At 36.1% G+C, this 19,085-nt stretch overlaps 2 protein-coding genes across 2 annotated transcripts; one reads left to right on the plus strand and one right to left on the minus strand.

The window, feature by feature from the left end:
• The first annotated feature begins 318 nt into the window (after window positions 1-318).
• Window positions 319-4,594, plus strand: LOC121752194 (lycopene epsilon cyclase, chloroplastic-like). Its single transcript, XM_042147135.1, has 11 exons — window positions 319-711; window positions 1,838-2,009; window positions 2,307-2,439; window positions 2,561-2,671; window positions 2,760-2,862; window positions 3,099-3,242; window positions 3,312-3,419; window positions 3,515-3,611; window positions 3,696-3,824; window positions 4,078-4,210; window positions 4,297-4,594. Exons 1-11 carry the CDS (start codon window positions 415-417, stop codon window positions 4,460-4,462), a joined length of 1,593 nt encoding a protein of 530 aa, XP_042003069.1. The 5' UTR covers window positions 319-414; the 3' UTR covers window positions 4,463-4,594.
• Window positions 4,595-4,751: 157 nt separating this feature from the next.
• On the minus strand, window positions 4,752-8,801 carry LOC121752195 (probable protein S-acyltransferase 17). Its single transcript, XM_042147137.1, has 10 exons — window positions 8,551-8,801; window positions 8,384-8,477; window positions 7,701-7,795; window positions 7,449-7,616; window positions 7,297-7,369; window positions 7,155-7,207; window positions 6,169-6,260; window positions 6,025-6,077; window positions 5,420-5,545; window positions 4,752-5,325 (listed from the first exon to the last, which is right to left on the minus strand). Exons 1-10 carry the CDS (start codon window positions 8,697-8,699, stop codon window positions 5,050-5,052), a joined length of 1,179 nt encoding a protein of 392 aa, XP_042003071.1. The 5' UTR covers window positions 8,700-8,801; the 3' UTR covers window positions 4,752-5,049.
• Between the last annotated feature and the right edge of the window lie 10,284 nt (window positions 8,802-19,085).

Consider the following 19,085-nt stretch of genomic DNA (forward strand, 5'->3'; position numbering starts at 1 on the left):
GCGTCCGCCGCCCCTCCCCCCACCCGCCGCGTCCACCCCCGCGGCGGACACCCTTCCCACTATAAGCCGCCCCGCTTCCGCCTCAAACACGGCTATAGCCGCGTCCACGTTATAGTGGACGCTCTAAGTTAGCAATTGATTATAGTACAATTGTAAGTATACTACTCTTTTTGCATTTATGATTTTTAGTCAAATATTGATCGTCAGCAATAGCATTACTCCAAACGATTAAACTCGTTCCAGATACCATCCAATGAAATATATCCACGTGGCGTAAGAGAGCTGAACACCTCATCATAAGTTCCCTCCCCCTATCCGTTACGCAGAGCATGAGCTGAAGGCTTCAACACCAATCTCCCATCTCTTTGCACTTCCCTTCCCTGCATTTTTCCGCTCTCCAATTCTACACCAGACATGGAGAGTTTAGCAGCGAGAAACTTGGCGGCAATGGCCATCTCTGTTTATCCGGCGAGGAGGAAGAAAATGAGGAGCCTCTCCAACGAACTAGGCTTTTCAGCGAACCCTCATGCCCATGGATCAACGTCTTTCCGTCTGCGCTGCGGTGGCGGCACCGACAGCTGTCTGGCGTTGCCTGTGAGAGAGGATTTCGCGGACGAGGAGGACTACGTCAAGGCGGGAGGCTCGGAGCTGTTGTTCGTGCAAATGCAGCAGAACAAGGCCATGGATCACCAGTCTAAGCTCGCGGATAAGGTTATCTAGTTTCGTTTCCCGCCTTTTATCTCTCAATTTTACAAAATTCAACTTTCTCTCTCGATGATTACATGCGTGTTGGTCGATTAGTTGACGTAATGAGATGTGATTTTGGCTTTCTGTCTGGATTTTGTGTGGAAATTATGGGGTTCAGTGTAGTGGATTTTGATGAATCGCTATCGTGATAGTGATCTCCTTCCCGTTCTTCGGCTCTCTATCATTTAAATTTTAAATCAGTCTAGAATTTTAGAAGATTGTGAATATACTGAGTTCCAATTGTATGAGTTTCGTTAACAAATAAAGTTACGTAGAAATAAGTGAGCATTTAATTTGTGGCAAGGGATTTTCCTAACAGGATCAGATATCTATATGTAGCACTACTCCTTTACGTTTGAAAACTAAAATACTACTTCCTCCGCCCCACTCAAGAGGTCCACATTCTTGAGTGACACGCGATTTTAGGAGGAGTTGTTAATTAGGTGGAATAAGTAGTGAAAAAAATGTATTGAATATTTTAATGAGGAGAGAGAAGAGAGGGATTTATTTTCATATATAGAAAGTGGATATCTTGAGTATGGCAAAATAAAAAGAAAAGGTGAACATTTTGAATTGGATTGAGGGAGTAGTAATTATAAGCATGAAAATTTGAACTGATTATTATCACGCTGTTCTCAGTTTCACGACTAGGCACCAATTTGAGGCTTCAACCTTTTGGAAAATGGTCCTAGGCCTTCATGTAAGGTGACCTTTTTCGTCTTATACAAAGTCACAGGTTGCTCTGGTATCTGGCTCGTGCCCATTTACAATGCGTGGATGAACACAAGTACTATTCTTAGATCACATCGAATGGCAATAAAGCATAAAGGCTCTTAGAGGAAAAGGAAGGCAAACTTTTAAATGGCTACGCACACAGATACTTTTTAAGTATATATTTGTATGGAACTAAAAAAATTCTATTGGCTTTTCTTTCCCAAACACAGAGCTGTAGATCAAGAAGTTTAAGTATTTGTATAAAGTATGAATTCGAACAGGAAATTTCTCTTTACTTAATTTACATGTATATTATCCCTTAATTTTAGGCAACTCCGCATTACTCTTATCAGCGTGTCTGTCATCATGTCTGCAGTTACCAAGAATATTGACTGGAGAGAATGTACTGGATTTGGTGGTAATCGGTTGCGGACCAGCAGGGCTAGCTCTTGCGGCTGAGTCAGCTAAGCTAGGTCTCAGTGTTGGGCTTATAGGACCTGATCTTCCCTTTACAAATAATTACGGTGTTTGGGAAGATGAATTCAAAGGTGCTTATCTTGATCCCATTCCATTATTTGATTTTTCAGCAAAATAATTTAGGGCATGTCAGCTCAATAATACTTCACATCATAAGCATTATGAAATCCTTCATTGGAAATCTCTATCAGTTATTTTGCATTTTGATTGCTTCAGAGCCTTACGACAATAATTTTTATAGTTGCGGCTGTACTGTGTTGATTTTCCTAAAAGAATATGCAAACACTGATCATTTTCCATATTTCTTTTACCACCATTCACCTTTCTTATAAGGTTAAAGAACGTGATGTTCATATGCCACTTTACAGATCTAGGACTTGAATGCTGCATTGAACATGTCTGGCGGGATACTATTGTGTATCTAGATGACAACCCTATTTATATTGGCCGTGCATATGGACGTGTTAGTCGCCATTTGCTCCATGAAGAGTTACTGAAAAGGTAAACTTTATCAGGGAGAATGCATTTCTTTTAGCTTTTTTTCCCATAATATATCTGTTACATATTTGACATTGAATACATGTCACGGTTATAGGTTTGTAACTCATATTAATTTTCTTAGGTGTGTCGAGTCAGGTGTATCATATCTTAACACGAAAGTGGAAAGGATCATTGAAGCTTCAGACGGCCATAGACTTGTAGAATGTGAAGGAAACGTTGTGATTCCCTGCAGGTGTGCCTATTGTCTGTCTTTTAGTTTAGCATACTTTGTGAAGAACTGAGTTCTATCCTCTGCCTGTGCCTCTGACTCACATTTACAGGCTTGCTACTGTAGCATCCGGGGCGGCCTCAGGGAAACTCCTAGAGTATGAGGTTGGGGGTCCAAGGGTTTCAGTCCAGACAGCCTATGGCATAGAGGTTGAGGTAGGAATGTTTCAAAAGTCTAAAATATTGAAGCTGTTGATATCTAATACAGTAACTTTCACCAACTCTAACTGAAGATAGTGACTTCATTTTATCACTTATTTTCGCTGGTCTACCATACTCGCGTTCTTCGTTTATATTAACTACATGATGCCATTATGTGTACTTTCTTGAATTGAACACCACAATCACCATTTTCTTACCCATTTATCTATATGCATATTTATTTTTTTCAGGTGGAAAACAACCCATACGATCCCAGCCTGATGGTTTTTATGGATTATAGAGACTACTGGAAACATAAAGTTCAATGCATGGAAGCTCAATATCCAACATTTCTTTATGCCATGCCTATGTCCCCCACAAGAGTTTTCTTTGAGGTTTGATCAAACTTTATTATACACTGTTTTATATTGCAGGAGTATTGAACTAACATAAGTGCTAAGCAGGAAACATGCTTAGCATCAAAAGATGCAATGCCGTTTGACCTATTGAAAAATAAGCTAATGTCAAGGCTGGAGACTATGGGAATCCGCATTGTAAAAACTTATGAGGAGGTACTTCCCTGGCTTTATCAGTTTATCCTTATTTTAGCAAGAACCTTTGGTTCCATGCTCCTCGAGATTTTAACAGATGAATGAATGTTGTGCAGGAGTGGTCTTATATTCCAGTTGGTGGATCGTTGCCGAACACTGAACAGAGGAACCTCGCCTTTGGTGCAGCTGCTAGCATGGTCCATCCAGCCACAGGTAATAGTAAAGAACAACTGAACACCTTAGTGGCCATTGCTTGAACAAAAGAGTCGAGTCTTAACATATTCTTTCGTGAAACAGGCTACTCAGTTGTTAGATCCCTCTCAGAGGCTCCACAATATGCATCTGTTATTGCAAATATTTTGAGACAAGACCATGTTAAAAACATGCTCGTCAGCTCAAGAATTTCGGAGAATATCTCAATGCAAGGTAGAGAGTTACATGAAAACAAACATGCATATACCATTGATTGCCATTATCATTTGATTCTTGATATGCATTCGAACCTCATATTGTTACTTTAGTAAAGATACGCGTACCTGTTGTACATGATTTCAGACTGCTTGTCTTAGCTAGTTTCCGTTTAATCTATTATTTCTTTACTCAACTCATCGTTTGCTTTTTTCAATGGCTGTGCAAGACAAACATTCTTGTGAAAGCTCTAATGTCTGTCAAATTTCAGCGTGGAATGCCCTTTGGCCGCAGGAGAGGAAAAGACAACGAGCATTCTTCCTCTTCGGATTAGCCCTCATACTGCAACTGGATATTGAGGGCATAAGGACTTTCTTCCACTCATTTTTCCGTTTGCCTAAATGGTTAGTATGATGTACGCATTTTGAACCATTGATGCATCGAACATTCTTTGGTGGCATTGTTGAGTTTGAGCTTGTTAATCTGGCAGGATGTCACAGGGATTTCTCGGCTCGACTTTGTCGTCAGGAGATCTCCTCTTGTTTGCACTGTATATGTTTGTGATAGCGCCCAATGACATGAGAAAGAGCCTAATCAATCATCTCATATCTGATCCTACTGGTGGAATTATGGTAAAAACTTATCTTACATTATAGATTACAATGTTTTACTCCAAATTTCCACTCCCATCTAAATATCCTCCTTCAGATTGCACTTGTCTGGCTTCTAACGTACATAAACTTTTAAATCTAGCTTATAATATATACTCACATTTGGTTATGTTTTCATAAATGTTATACTCTTTCAATGCATAATAGATCGTACCAAGCCGGATCAGTGATATATATCCATTCTCTCTCAACGGTTACATTGACAATTTTACCCTTTAATCAAAGTGTTTGAAAATATTACATTAATTTATCAGTGATCAATAACAATATAAAATTGCTAGCTGCAACAGCCCATGAAGTACAAATCCATATGCAACTGTTTGTTACATAAAATACAAAATTTACATCCTTTGACGATTAAGTTTTCTAAGTTGGGAGGTGTATTGTTAATACTCCAAAATATCTCATCTCTTTTCTACTCCATCCATGACACTCAGAGTAATCTTCCAGCAAAGGAAAATGAAAACAAGAATGCAGTAACAAAAATGAGCTAGATATAAGTGAGGGTTGAGTTCGGATGGATGCAATGCATGTGGCTAGCAAAATCAAGATACATCGAATCAAGGAGAGAGTTAACCTGATTTTGATTTCATCAGTAAGAATGATTGCCTTGTCGAGAAGGGAACAACAACCTCATAGATATTATGAAGGTATCCCTTGTCATATATGTTGTTTTTAACCACTTGTATCTCTTCCAGACGAGATCTTCTGAAGAATGTCTTCCATTTGCTCTCCTGAGGCTTCTTTTCTTGATTTAGTTCGCCTAAACTAGCTTTTAGAGCTTCGGCACTCGTCTTCGCCTCATTCACCTTCCTCTGCCAGCTCAGGTACTCTTGCCATTTAAAGCTCTGAAGTTTAACACCGGATAAGAGCGAACTCAAGGGGTATATTACCGAGCGCAAAACCAACACTGTGGAATGAAATGTGAGGAGACAAAGATACCTCATTTGTAGTAGTGTTTGTAAGACAGAGTTTGGCGTGGTAAGTGAAGAAACCAGCTAATAGCAGAGTAATAACAGCCAGAAACACCATAACAAGGATTTGTGTGTTATGGGAGTTCAACAACCACTGCCATAAAACAGATGATCGGTATCAGAATGCATCAGACATTCGCCTATTTTTCAGTAAAGGTTCGCCTATTAATCTCATTAATCTTTTGACCAACTAGCTAAAAAAAGGAAAAGTCACCACAAACTTCCTTCTACTAAAAGAAGAAGTTCTCTGGCCCTTAGTTATACAAGCCAAAATCTGCTGATAAAGTGGCAGTAATCATTCTCTTGTCCCAAGCTACCTTGTAGACTAAATTCTTGTCTCATAAAAAATCAATTAGTGAAGAAAAAGCGACCATCTCCACCACTCTTGTAGTTAAGCTAATCTTAAACAAACTGCAAGAAAATCAAGTGCCAAACTAATGACTGGTGAACCGATATTATTAAAACTTGCCGACAGAGAACTGTCAACATGCAGTTAAAAACACAGTGAAGTGGTGATGGATTTTAAAGCTAGCAGAGCAACTATCTAGAATGAGATTATATTAATCAACTTACCTGTAAAACAAGTGGGGCCAACTCTCTGTAAGAATTTTCAATGCCATAATAAACTGCAATACCCATAGAATGAGAGAACAGATTTATCATTAGACAAAGACTTGGAGCCATGGCAAATAAAGGATGGATTAGCACCAACCAAACCTGTTAGAATGTGGACAACTTGCAAGTCTTTCAGCCTACCAGCAAGAATTAATGCAAGCGCAAGAATTCCATACATGCAGATGAGGAAATGCCTGCATCAGCATTAAGAAACAATTTAAGGGAAACCACAGATCCAGCACGAGAGACTTATAATAATAAGGTTCTGATATTTTGGGTCCACATTTTTATCATGGAAGGTCCTCATCTGAAAATTATGAGTTGTGGAAGAAGTTCCTAGCTTATTACTTAGCTGAGGTCAATAAGGATCAGCTGGTTCTGAAATCCAGTAACAGGTTTAAAGCTAGAAACAAAGAGGTTCAAATCCTGTCCAGAATCACGATTAATGCAATTTCAAGTCATACTCTTCCTCAAGTATGCTAGTATAGCAAACCAATGAAGCTTCTTAACTGATGTCAGCATCTAAAGCTCTGCCACTTACAATTGACTATCTCTAATTTCTGTAACCATATTCAGTTCTGGTATACCTCTCCTTGTTTTTATGCATTCTGTCTTAAGATTTTCGTCTCAAATAATTTCATATTCTGCAACTCAGAATATAGCCCCCGTAAAATTAGTGCATCATATATAGAATAGTGTAAGTAAGACGTTAAGACGACTGAAAAGTTATCCCACACAGGGGCAGAGCTAGCTTATTGCTAGAAGGGGCAAATGCCCCACCTCAATTTTCCTTATGTATATGTACTTAACATGTAATACAATTTATTTATTTTAATTTATTCACTAACTGTCCCTCAAATTCTTATAATTCTCTTATGTATATATTTTCCCCCTTCAACATAATTTTCTAGCTCCGCCCCTGATCGCACATGCACTATTCTGTGCAGCTAAATCATGAGGAAAACTACAGGGTTTATTTTCATACACTCACTTGTTCTCAGAGAAATGTGTCGAACATTTCCAAAAGGGAATCGTAGAGAAATAGCAAGCTTAATTATTATACTTTGCTGTCTGTTTTTACTACTCACCAAAGAATAAATGCCATGAAGTATCTGGTGTTCCTCTCCCCTATGCAATTGTTCTTGAACAAAAATAAATAACATTATGTGTCTGTGAATGAGAGACTAAATATAATTATTAATTATAAAAAAGGAATTCAATGATGCATACCATCCATGCGCAGTGATGGTCAAAACGAGCAACACAACGATCACATATACTGCAGTGCTTTGACCTAGCAGGTCTGGTAATGCAAGAATTAAATCCACTACTTAATATGTTAGAATAATTCTGGATATCTGAAACCAGAACAACGAGCTTACTTAGGAATTTTGCATGTACCACACTCTTTCTCCGTGAAGATAATGTTATCGTATGGATAAGCAGAGAGGTACAGAGACACATTGGAAGAGTTCACAACCCCTGGATCAGAAAAGCTAGTCAACAGAAAGAGGATAATACCCACTCCAACTACCAAGAAGCTTGTGTACCTGCTAATACATAATTTCCAGTGTAAAGTAACAAATATTTTTCCTTAAGGGGACAAACATCAGCCATAAGAATACAGAATATACCTGTGCATCCCACTTATATAATACCCTGGAATGTAGATGAAGGATGACTTTGCAATGATGTAATACGTTGATCCAATAATTAACAAATATATCAACTGCATAAATTAAAAATAAAATCTTAAACCAAACAGCTTTACGTACAGTGAAAACTGTTCTTTAGGCATTAATACGTGATTCATGAATGTGATTCTATTCTTGTTACTTCTCCGTTCAGCATTACATTTAACTTAATTTTTTAGTTCAGACCACCACAACACTTGGAGAGGGGTTTTATGGCCAAACAGACCAAATTAAAATCCATAAGCTCAATTATATTACCAAAAATAGTTGCAGATAAAGAAAAAGACCTTCCCAGCTAGAGGTCAGACTATGTGCAGAAAATGGGAAAACTAATGCAACCCAAAAACTTCTCATCAGAATCTTGGAAGTGAGATTTTTGTTTTTCCAAACTAAATACTGTTGTTGGATCAAAAAGATCATGCATTTTTACTACAGGTCCTATTAGGAAAGATGTTAAGAAGGTCTTTAAGCATTTATGCACACTCCATGACTTAAATCCATGAGCATGTATAGTTGAATAAAAAAAATACATAAAGCAAGAGTGTCTCTATATGTACAAAATCAATAAAAAAAAAACACAACTTTGACAACAAACACAACATAAATTGCAAGAGAAAAGGAACCTGTATGATAGGGTTGGGACGGTCACAGCAGTAGTACTCAACAGAGTGGAGCGCATCGACGCCCCTAGAGCCGCAAGAGAAGAGGACAAATCGGCTGCATCGCAATTAGGACTAATTATTAGAGAGGGGAAGAATGCGAAATGAGTAGATAAGAAGAGTGGGATGACCGGAAATAGTGGTAGGCGCCGAAAGTGAGGAAGAAGTGGAAGCGCTGGATGAAAGTGCCATAAAAAATTGGCCACTGGCCGCACAGGAAAGCTACCACTACCAGGAGCGTCACCAATCCATGGCACACCAGAAGCCATTGGAGTGCCATCAAATTGGGTTTCAGGAGAAAAAAGATGGATGTTCAAATTGAAATTTAGATGGTTGGGATTAGTTGGGAAGTCAGCCGTTTGTCCAAATAGAACATTTCTAATTGAAGCAGTTTATTTGAGTCGTCGATTATAAATTTATAATAGTATTTCAATGGAATTAAGTTTGTCTTTATACGATAACTAGTATTACACCCGTGACTAAAATCATTTTAATATATTAATTTTAAAATGTAATTAATTAACTAAAACCCTAAATTCTATCTCCAAAAGCTTCACTTAAATCTCTCACATTAAGAACAACAACCTCAGGCACAAAAGGAAGATTATAAGTTCTCTCATCTCTACCTCTTTTACCAAGCAGCCTCAAATGAATATTCTTATTATTTTCTTCATGGCATTTTTCTTTGGCCATTTGAAAAGTTGTTACTAACGCATTATTTTCATCCAACATCTTTTGAATATCTGATATTATTTCGCGATGAAGATTATTTGCAATATTCTTTTACCTAAAAAAATAGTATAATTACTTGAAAATTTAAAAATTAATAAATAAATAATTTTAAAAGTCAGAATATAAAGCACATACCTCATGGACATCAACCTATTAGGTCATCCGCAACGTTGTCTCTTATCCGTCTTTTAATCGTCTCATCCCTTAACTATTCATGGGCCCCACTGTACTTTTCGCTCCATCTCTTAACTAAGAGACAGAACCCGCAATCCTCTATCTCTTATCCATCTCTTAACTTACTATTCATTCAATTTCAATTTCATTTTTATTTTTATTTCCAACAAATTCAATTAATAAAAAATAAAATTACAACATAAAATAAAAATACAACTTCAAATTCAAAAAATAAAAAAAATACATAATTAAAATCCTAAAAAAATAAAAATTACATAATTTAAAATACAATTTTATAGAAATTAAAAAAAAACTACTCCGCCGGTGAATCATCCCCCAAAGGCGGTTGCGGTGCACTCAAGCTACCTGAAGGCGGAATACCAATTTGTCTTGCTATATACTCAATTCCGGCAAGATGGCTTGATATTGTGGAGGCGTCATGCGGGAAGTGTCCGTCATCGTGGCGGTCAAGTACATGGACAATAGGGTGTTCAAGCCCGAGACCGAGGAGCCCGCCTGGCTTGATTCGCCTCGGCCGCCTCTGCCTCTTCCTCCACCGCCCTGGAGCTTCCACCGCCTCGTCCTACTTCCGGAGTGGGTTCATCCGGATAATCTTCCCAAATTTGGGATGATCTCTGCGAACTCCTCGGGGCGGAGGGACGAGCGTATGCATCAACATCAAAATGGGGTGGTTGGTACCCCGCCGGGGTCGACGAGCCCTGGGTGCCTGGCGTCGACGAACCGGAGCCGGAACCACCCAAGACATTGTACATGCCCCCTAGTCACCAAACGCGTTGATGTCAAACCCGTCGGAGCCGCCACCGCCATAGTTGCCGTCGCCGGACATTTTGTGATGACAATTGGAGAGGAAATGGAGATGATTTGGGAAGAATAGATGTGTATTTGTATGTGAAATGAGGATGAAATAGGAGTATTTATAGAGTAAAAAAATTTTTAAAAAAAAGGAAAACGGTCGAAAAACGGTAATATTACCGTTTTTAATTTTTGATTTTTATTTTAATTAAATTTAAATTTTTAAAAAGAATGATTTATTGCGTCAGCGTGACGAAGCCCACTCGCGGGCCGGCGAGTGGGCGTCACGCATGGCGCCGCAGCGCGCCACGTCGCACGAGCGCGTGGCGAGACAGCCCGCGATCCATCTCGGTGGGACGGGCGTCTCGGCGAGACCGGGACGAGACGGGACGCTGCTACACATCTCACCGCCGTCTCCTCTCGGCGGGACGAGAAACGAGCCACCCGCGGGACGCGTTGCGGGTGGCTTTAGTCACTTCATTTTCTGTATCACATATGTACAAGTGGGCAAATTTTGGTAAGCAACCATCTAACGGCAACAAACTGCAATCAAGTGGTAATTTTGGCCATGCAAACAGAAAATGGGAGGCGCACGACCGGTGTTCAAGCTATTATCGATTTTACCACCTAACGAAGTAAAGTCAAATATTGAACTATAAGAGTGAATATTTTTCAAAAATTGGACACTTTTGAAGTCTTTAGACAACATTAAATCATGTAAGACCTCTAGAGGACGAAGAAGCCTAGGAATCTCAATCTTCCCATTCATACCACATTTTGAAAATTTGGGTTTCTTTGCTTTAGACGATTTGCCCAATCGCTCTTCTTACCAAAAATATGCACCACAAAATGAACATAGAAATGAAGCATCACCAATATCCCATAATTCTACAAAACATTAAATAAAAGTGAGCCAATAAAAATAAAACAATTTAGACATCACAATACTTTAAGTTTATCACAAGCATTATGTCCACCCAAACAACTACTTTAATTTTAAAAGCATTATAATTATAATTGCAGGAGCAAGTTTACATTGCTCAAACCCCATCAGCAAGATGAATGCACAAAACACAAGCAAAACTAAGCAATTAATTCAGCATAGAGACAGCACAAACAATAACCAATTTGAAACCGATACATTTAATTATGTGAAAATATGAATTAACCGTTTTGCATTTAAAATTAAAAAATGAATCATTTAAACTATCTATATATTACTCCATTTTTTTAGAAAAACGGTTGTTTTTAGTTTAAGTTTTAATATGATCCGCTTAGTAAAAACAAACGAAGGAAGTTAGGATTCAGCTAAAATATAAATACGTGGAAAATAATATTGTACATTTTTATAAAATGGAAAAATGACTCTGACTGTGAGACTAAAAATATTTACATCACACAAAACAAAAAAAAAAACTAAAGAATATATAATTACCACTTCTCCTAATGAGATTTAAGATATTGTTTATCAAAAGCTATAATTTAAGATTGCACCGGTGAGATACTTCCTAGTCGAGCTTAATTTCATTGTAATATAGAGACCCTATACACTAAAAACTCAAACCCTGAAACCTAAATCCTAAACCCTTAACTTTAATTTCCCTGTGGAAAAAAAAATAAAAAAAAAACTTTAATTTCCCTGTGGGCCTGTTCAAGGTTGTTTCCTTGGGGCTTGGCAAGCTTTCGAGCCTGGACGCGTTTGAGGGTGGCGGGTAGTCTACCGGGGCTGAACTCGTCGGAGGGAGTGCAGTCTACGAGCCAACATTGGCTAGTTCACGCCCGAACCCGTCGGAGGGAAGCTAAAGTATTCGAGCCACGAGGGGCTGTGGCGGGCTAGTTCGCTTGCCGAATGTATCTCGAACTCCTATGTATGAAAAAAAAAACTTTAAAATATACTCATCATGACCTACAAATGAGCCAAATATCAATAAAATTCTCTCTCCATCCCAGTTCAATTTTACTTTGTTGATCACTTATTCTATTTTGGGTTTTAGATCTATATTCGATATCTTACAATGGGTCGGCCTACTTGATAATCCTTACTGATAGTAGAGGTTTTTTTTACCTAAATCTTGGTTGTATCATTTATCGAATCGAAACCGTCAATTTTAGAACCGTGGTTCGATTTAGGTTCGAAAATTTTCAAACCGAAACCGTGCCGGAACTGCCGGTTCTAGGCGGTTCCAACCGGAACCTCAAAAAACTGCAGGAAAACTGAGCCGAAACCGTAACCGCGATCACACCTGTGCTACGCACGAATTAATATAATTTTAAATATTTATTTGAGATTATAAATTAATTAAATAAAAGTAGAAACAATTTTATTATATTAAAATGACAAACAAAAAATACGAGTATATAATATATATAGATCAAAAATTAAAATATACTAATAGATACTACTCCATCCATTCCATAGTAATGTAGGCATTTTTTTCCGGCATGGAGATTGATAAAAATTGTGTTAGGTGAAATAAAGAAAGAATAAAGAAGGAAAAGAAAAAGGTAGAGAGATGTAGAGAGAATAAAGTAAGAGAGAGTAAAATAAGTAAGAAGAAACGTGTTGACTTTTACTAAAAAGGGAAATAACTCCACTATAATGGAACGTACCAAAATGACAAAATGACTCCACTACTATGGAGCGGAGAGAGTATCAAACAATTAATCATAAATTATAATATACTAATGAGAGATAATAAAAATGAAATAAAACATATAGTATATCCAAATATAACCCTAAATTTAATAAATTCACAAATAAAATACCATATACTACTGTTTGTGATAATAAATCTAAAATTAAACCAGAGTATATATATCAATATTAGAAATGTTAGAATTATAATAAAAATAACATTCACATCAACATATAGAAGTGAGTTTATCAATATAATAATTGTCCATTTATAGACAATTTAAAATACTATAAATTACAGTTTAATTGTCTATTGTACTACAATATTATACTAAGATTATAGTTTAAATCTTTAAAATTAGATTACTATCATAATTAGAAACACTGGAATAAAACAGTAGGTAATATTCTAACTATTACAATCAAAGAAAATGAACAACAATAAGTTGAATAGAAATTACAATGAAAATAATAAAACAAATCGAACTATAAGTTGAGTCGATGAAACCCCTCTTTCCGCAAGATAAATTACTTCTAGCTATTTGCTCTCGGATTGACATATTGTTCCCATAGATAAAAGAACTTCCTCCTAATGTGTAGAAACACCGATAACCTTGGTGAAGCTTCGGGAATCAAGCAATATAATGCCCCTAAAATGCACAGTAAAATATAGAAAACATTAGAATGTAGGAAGAATGCTATTGTTGGTGTGTAATCCATTTACAAATGAATGGCTTTTATAGGCACAAATTAAGAATGCGAGAGGTTATGTAATTAAGTTTCCTTAAACCATAAAGTTAAAGCAACGAAGACTACAAGAAATGAAAAAGCCAAATTTCTCTCCTTTATCATCCTCCACTACTCAAGCCATTATTCTCATAAGAGATTTCTTCTTATTATTTTTTCTTAATTTCTTTGCACAATTAGTGAGATGTAATTTAATGTTCGGGTCTTGATATGCATGATTGAATTGAGACATAACATTAGTGATGGATCATAATATTAAATTATTTCAATCACACATTAAATCCAACAATATTTAAATTAAATTATTAAATTATTTAAAGACATAGTTTCATAATAGTATTGCTAAATAGATTTTTTTTTACCATGTGTCATGTATGTACTATATGTGTTTTATAGGGTAGTAGTATTTACTACAGTGAAAACGGCTTGTTAAATAGATAAACTCTTTTCATTTCTCTAATTATCACCCAATAAATACAACCTTATTTATTTTTCCAATTCTATTAAAAATTTCATAATGACAATCTTGTTATTTTCTCCAAAACTCCCCTTTTATATATGTATAGATTGGGGATTTGGCACTTAATTTTGTGTTAAGATTCACATTTTCGCAGATATGGTCTTCTCGTGTAAAAAATATATGGATTTAGGGGTGGCAAATCGTGCGTGTTGTGTCGTTATCGTGTCGACACGACACGATACGATAACAACAAACACGAACACGACCCGTTAAGAAAACTTCCAAACACGAACACGACACGCTACCCTCAGACACGAACACGACACGAACCACTTCGGGTCAACACGACACGACACAACAACACATATATGACAAGGCACAATAACGACACTATAATAATACGACCTGATAACACGATAAGAACCTGATAACACAATAGGATTAAAAACTTAAAATCTAAGTACACAATTTGATTTAAAATCCAGCAAACAGCAAAGAAAAAATCCATCATTCCACAAACACAACACGAACACGACACGACATGAACCTATTTAAATTTTAAAATAAATAAATAATAATAATATTATAATATATTATCGTGTCGACACGATAAGGATACGAACCCAATAAGCTTTGACACAACCCATTAATTTCGTACGAATTCCTGTCATGTTATCGTGTCGTGCAAAAAATTGTCTAACCTAATATGAATCCCTAAATTGGGGATCGATTTGTCATCTACAGTCATAAAAAGTGTCGCTTGCTCACAATTTATTTTATTCAACTGGGGTACCTTCCTAAAATACTATTCCTATTAATTAATTAAATTATACTCCCTCAATCCACTAATACAAGAGTTTTGCTCATACAAGAATTTTAAGAAATACTAGGAGTAGTATAATAGCAAGGTGGTGAAAATGTTAATAGAAGATGGAATCTACTTTCATAATAAAATGTAATTGACATAAAATTAGCTGAATGTGTGATCTATTATCAAAAGTATTAAAAAATTAATTGAAATCTTATTAATGGATGAAGGAAAATGACAAAATAAGAAGTTTATTGGTGAATGAAAAAAGTAATATCAGTATTAAATTATTCAATAATGTATAATATCTATAATAAAAAAAATAATGTCGGTCATTTTTGTTCATGCAGCACTATATCTTTATGATCTTTTAATTTTGATCAAAAAAAATTATATATGATCGTTTTAATTTTGATCAAAAAAATTATACTACTTTAAGAATTTTTTATTTTATTTTTGCTAGCTTATGGTTTGAAATATTATGTATCGGTCTCTATTAGCATGGAAGGCAATGAAAAAAATTAAATTTTAACATTCAACTCAATTTTTACCCCTCTAGTTAATTACATTTTGACCTTCAACATTATTTTCTTGTTAAACTAATCATCTTGTTTTGCAACATTATTTGATTAACTTAAGAAATAAATTTAGTTATTATTTCTAAAATAGTTGGCTTGACACTTTTTGTTTTATTTGAGGTGAGCTAATTTATTTTTACACTACCAAATACTACTACAAATTAAATTAAGAAGACTCCATATAAAAACAGTGGCTATTCTATTTGATTTGAGGTACTAGTGTTAACACCCGTGCTATGCACGGGACATAAAATTTTTAAGTAATGAATACAAATTCTAATGAAATTATAGAAAATAAGAATTCAAAATAATATAAAGATTTATATAATTTTAAGTTTGATATAAGAGGAGTAAAATAAATAAAATAAATGACAAAGAAAAGAAGTGTGACTAATGATAAAAGAGTATGAGCTCATTAGACTACAATAAACAAATAAAGAAAATATGTGTGAGTAGATATCAAAGAGGAAAAAATCAGATAATTGGAAGAAAAAAAAATAGCTCAACAATTGTGATCAACAAAACATAAATATCCATAAGTTTTGAAAAACTTATTTGTAAACAACATTTGTAGTGAAATCACCCCTACTAATTAGAATAAGTATTCATAACAATTTAAATTATTAATAATATTATAAATAATAACACAAAGAAAAATGTACTCCTCTCAACTCACTCAAAATGAAACATTTCATATTCGGCAAACAGTGCCACAACTTAAATTATGAACTAAGTGGAGTCAAATAAAATAAAATAAATAAAATAAAATAAAATAAAATAAACCATATATTACTAATATTATGCACATGACATAAGATTTTTAAATAGTGAAGATAGACTAAACTATTCAATCCTTCACAAGTCACAACTTGTAAGTCTTTAAAGAACAACATATAATTGAGTATGACAAAAAACAGATTTCTTCAAATATAAACCAACATAAACAATATAGACCAATATATATTTCAAATAACATCAAATACTATTAAATAAAACTCCACTTGTGATTTAGAATTAAGATAATACTAAATGAGATTTTGGCTAATTTATAAGAACAAAAAAATGCGATTTTTTGAATTAGTAGTAATGAGAAACAAATAATACTAATATTTATTTATTATTCATGATTTGGAAAACAATTTACGCACCCACACTAATATAATATCATAAATCACTAAATAAATACAGTACAATATTCTATCTAAAAATATAGAAGAGGAAATATAAAAAAAAATAAAAAAAAAAAGAAGATCGTCTTCTCCATCAAACCCTCGACAGACTTCCACCTCCTTTCCAATCACACCCATCGCACGTTCTTGAAGCCAAATTCTACAGGTAGCACATGATCAAGAAATTATATCAAGTTTATTTTTTTATCAACCGGCGATTGAAGGATTTAACCGAAGGACCTTCAACTGCCGACGTCCGCTGCGACAAAAACGATGGCGACCAAACGAATCTTATGGATTAGTGGCTGATATTGCATCTCATTTCTCAATTTAGCTAATAATCTCGACCCTATATATATATATATATATATATATCTAATATAGCTACTACTTGTAAAGCAAAACCTTACAAACCCTAAAAGGAGAGCCGTCTCTCTCGATTAGAAGAAAGAGAAAACATTACTCCACACGCTGGGTTTTAGACAACGCACGCCGTCTGAGAAGCCTACTTTGGTGAAGGAAGAGGCAGATAGGGAAGTGAGAAGAAGATAAACATGTATTAAACCTATTTCCACGAAATTAGGGTTTAGGATATCCCATTTTCTTCTAATCTATACAGGTGAAATAAAACTTTTCTTCAAAATTAGGATATCCCATCTTCTTTGACTGAAATAAACCCTCTCTTCAAAATTATGGGCTATTAGAGTTCAGATTTGTTTGACTGAAAAAATCTAATTGAATTCCAGAATTCTTCTATGATAATTTAGAAAATAGGCTATTACTAATTATACATCTTATAGGCTAATAACTTTTGCAAAAGCTATAATAACTCAAAAATATCAAACTGAAATCTTTATACAACATATTTCAAGCTCAAATCTTTATTAGAATTTTTTATTCAAGCATATATTTTCTTTGTTGTGGCAGATTTTATGTTTATTAAAGTTTTATGCAAATTCTGAATATTGGTAAATAATTTCTTTAATTTGTTCTGGCAGTTTTATATGTCTATTAGAATATAAGTTGTGTACTAATTCTGAATTTAACCAATTGTGCAAATGAAATTCAATTTCAGGTTCAGGTTCTTTGAAAGAGAATGAGCACCGGATGAATAGGAAGAATTCAAGAATTCTCGATTTGTAATTGCTGATACCTGTACAGTTGTATTATTATAGTATACAATAATAATTGTGATGTATAATGTGTAATAGTTAAGAAATTAGAGCATGCGCAGCGGTGGCGTCCGTCGCCACCGCCGTCCGCGCCGCTGACACGGACGCCATCCGCCGCCGCTGCGCTCGCGCCGCTGGCACGGCGCTGCTCGATGTATCGAGCACGTCCGTGCCAGCGGACGCACACGTGGCGCGCTCCCATTCGTCAACGGCATAGCCGTTGTGTTTAAACATTTTTTATTTTTTATTTTTTAAAAATCGGTATTTAATTATAAATAATGCTAAAAAATAAAAACAAATATTTTCCAAATCCCAAAAATATGGCCGTTTTTTTCCCGTTTTTTCTGAATTTTTTTGATTTTTTTTTATTTTTTTTCCCAAAATCATCTATAAATACACACATTCATCACTCATTTATCACATCAATTCATCTCTCATTCATAATTCTTATACAAACTATCAACACATTCAACCTTCACTCAAAACATCAAATGGATTTCACTCATCTCATGGCGGAAGCGGAGCGCGAAGAACAAGAATACTACGAACAACATCGTGCCGCTTACGAAGCATATGTCGCGGCGAATACCCCCTCTCATCCTCCTCAACGCACTAGATCAAATCGCCGCTACATCCATCGTGACCGGGAGGGAGCCCACGAAAGGCTCGTTGCCGACTACTTTGCCGACCATCCGCGGTTTCCGGCAGATTACTTCAGGCGCCGTTTTCGCATGTCAAAGCTCTTGTTCATGCGAATTGTCAACACATTGTCCGCACATGTTGAATACTTTCAAACAGGGGTAGATGCAGTCGGCCGGCAAAGTATCACGGCGTTGCAGAAGTGTACGTGTGCCATCCGACAACTCGCTACTGGGCAAACGGCCGACATCTTCGACAAGTATTTGCATATCGGTGAGTCCACTGGAATCCTTTGTTTAAAGAATTTTTGCGAGGGCGTTCGTTCTGCTTTTGGGGATGAATTCCTTCGGGCACCCACCACCGATGATTGCCAACGGTTGCTTCGTCTTCACGAATCAGTCCATGGCTTTCCCGGAATGCTTGGCAGCATTGACTGCATGCATTGGAGGTGGAAGAATTACCCGACTGCTTGGAGGGGGCAACACTTAAGCGGTCACAAAGGCGGCGGCCCAACACTTATCCTTGAGGCGGTCGCCGACTATCGCCTATGGATTTGGCATGCATATTTCGGCGTTGCCGGATCCAACAACGACTTGAACGTGCTCTATTCTTCACCACTCTTCAATGATGTGATGAATGGTGTAGCACCGGCGATCGACTTCACCATCAACGGAAATACATACCGCATGGGTTACTATCTCGCCGATGGTATCTACCCAAGGTGGTCGACGTTCGTGAA

The sequence above is a fragment of the Salvia splendens genome, chromosome 10 (assembly GCF_004379255.2).
Source record: "Salvia splendens isolate huo1 chromosome 10, SspV2, whole genome shotgun sequence".
Classification (NCBI taxonomy): domain Eukaryota; kingdom Viridiplantae; phylum Streptophyta; class Magnoliopsida; order Lamiales; family Lamiaceae; genus Salvia; species Salvia splendens.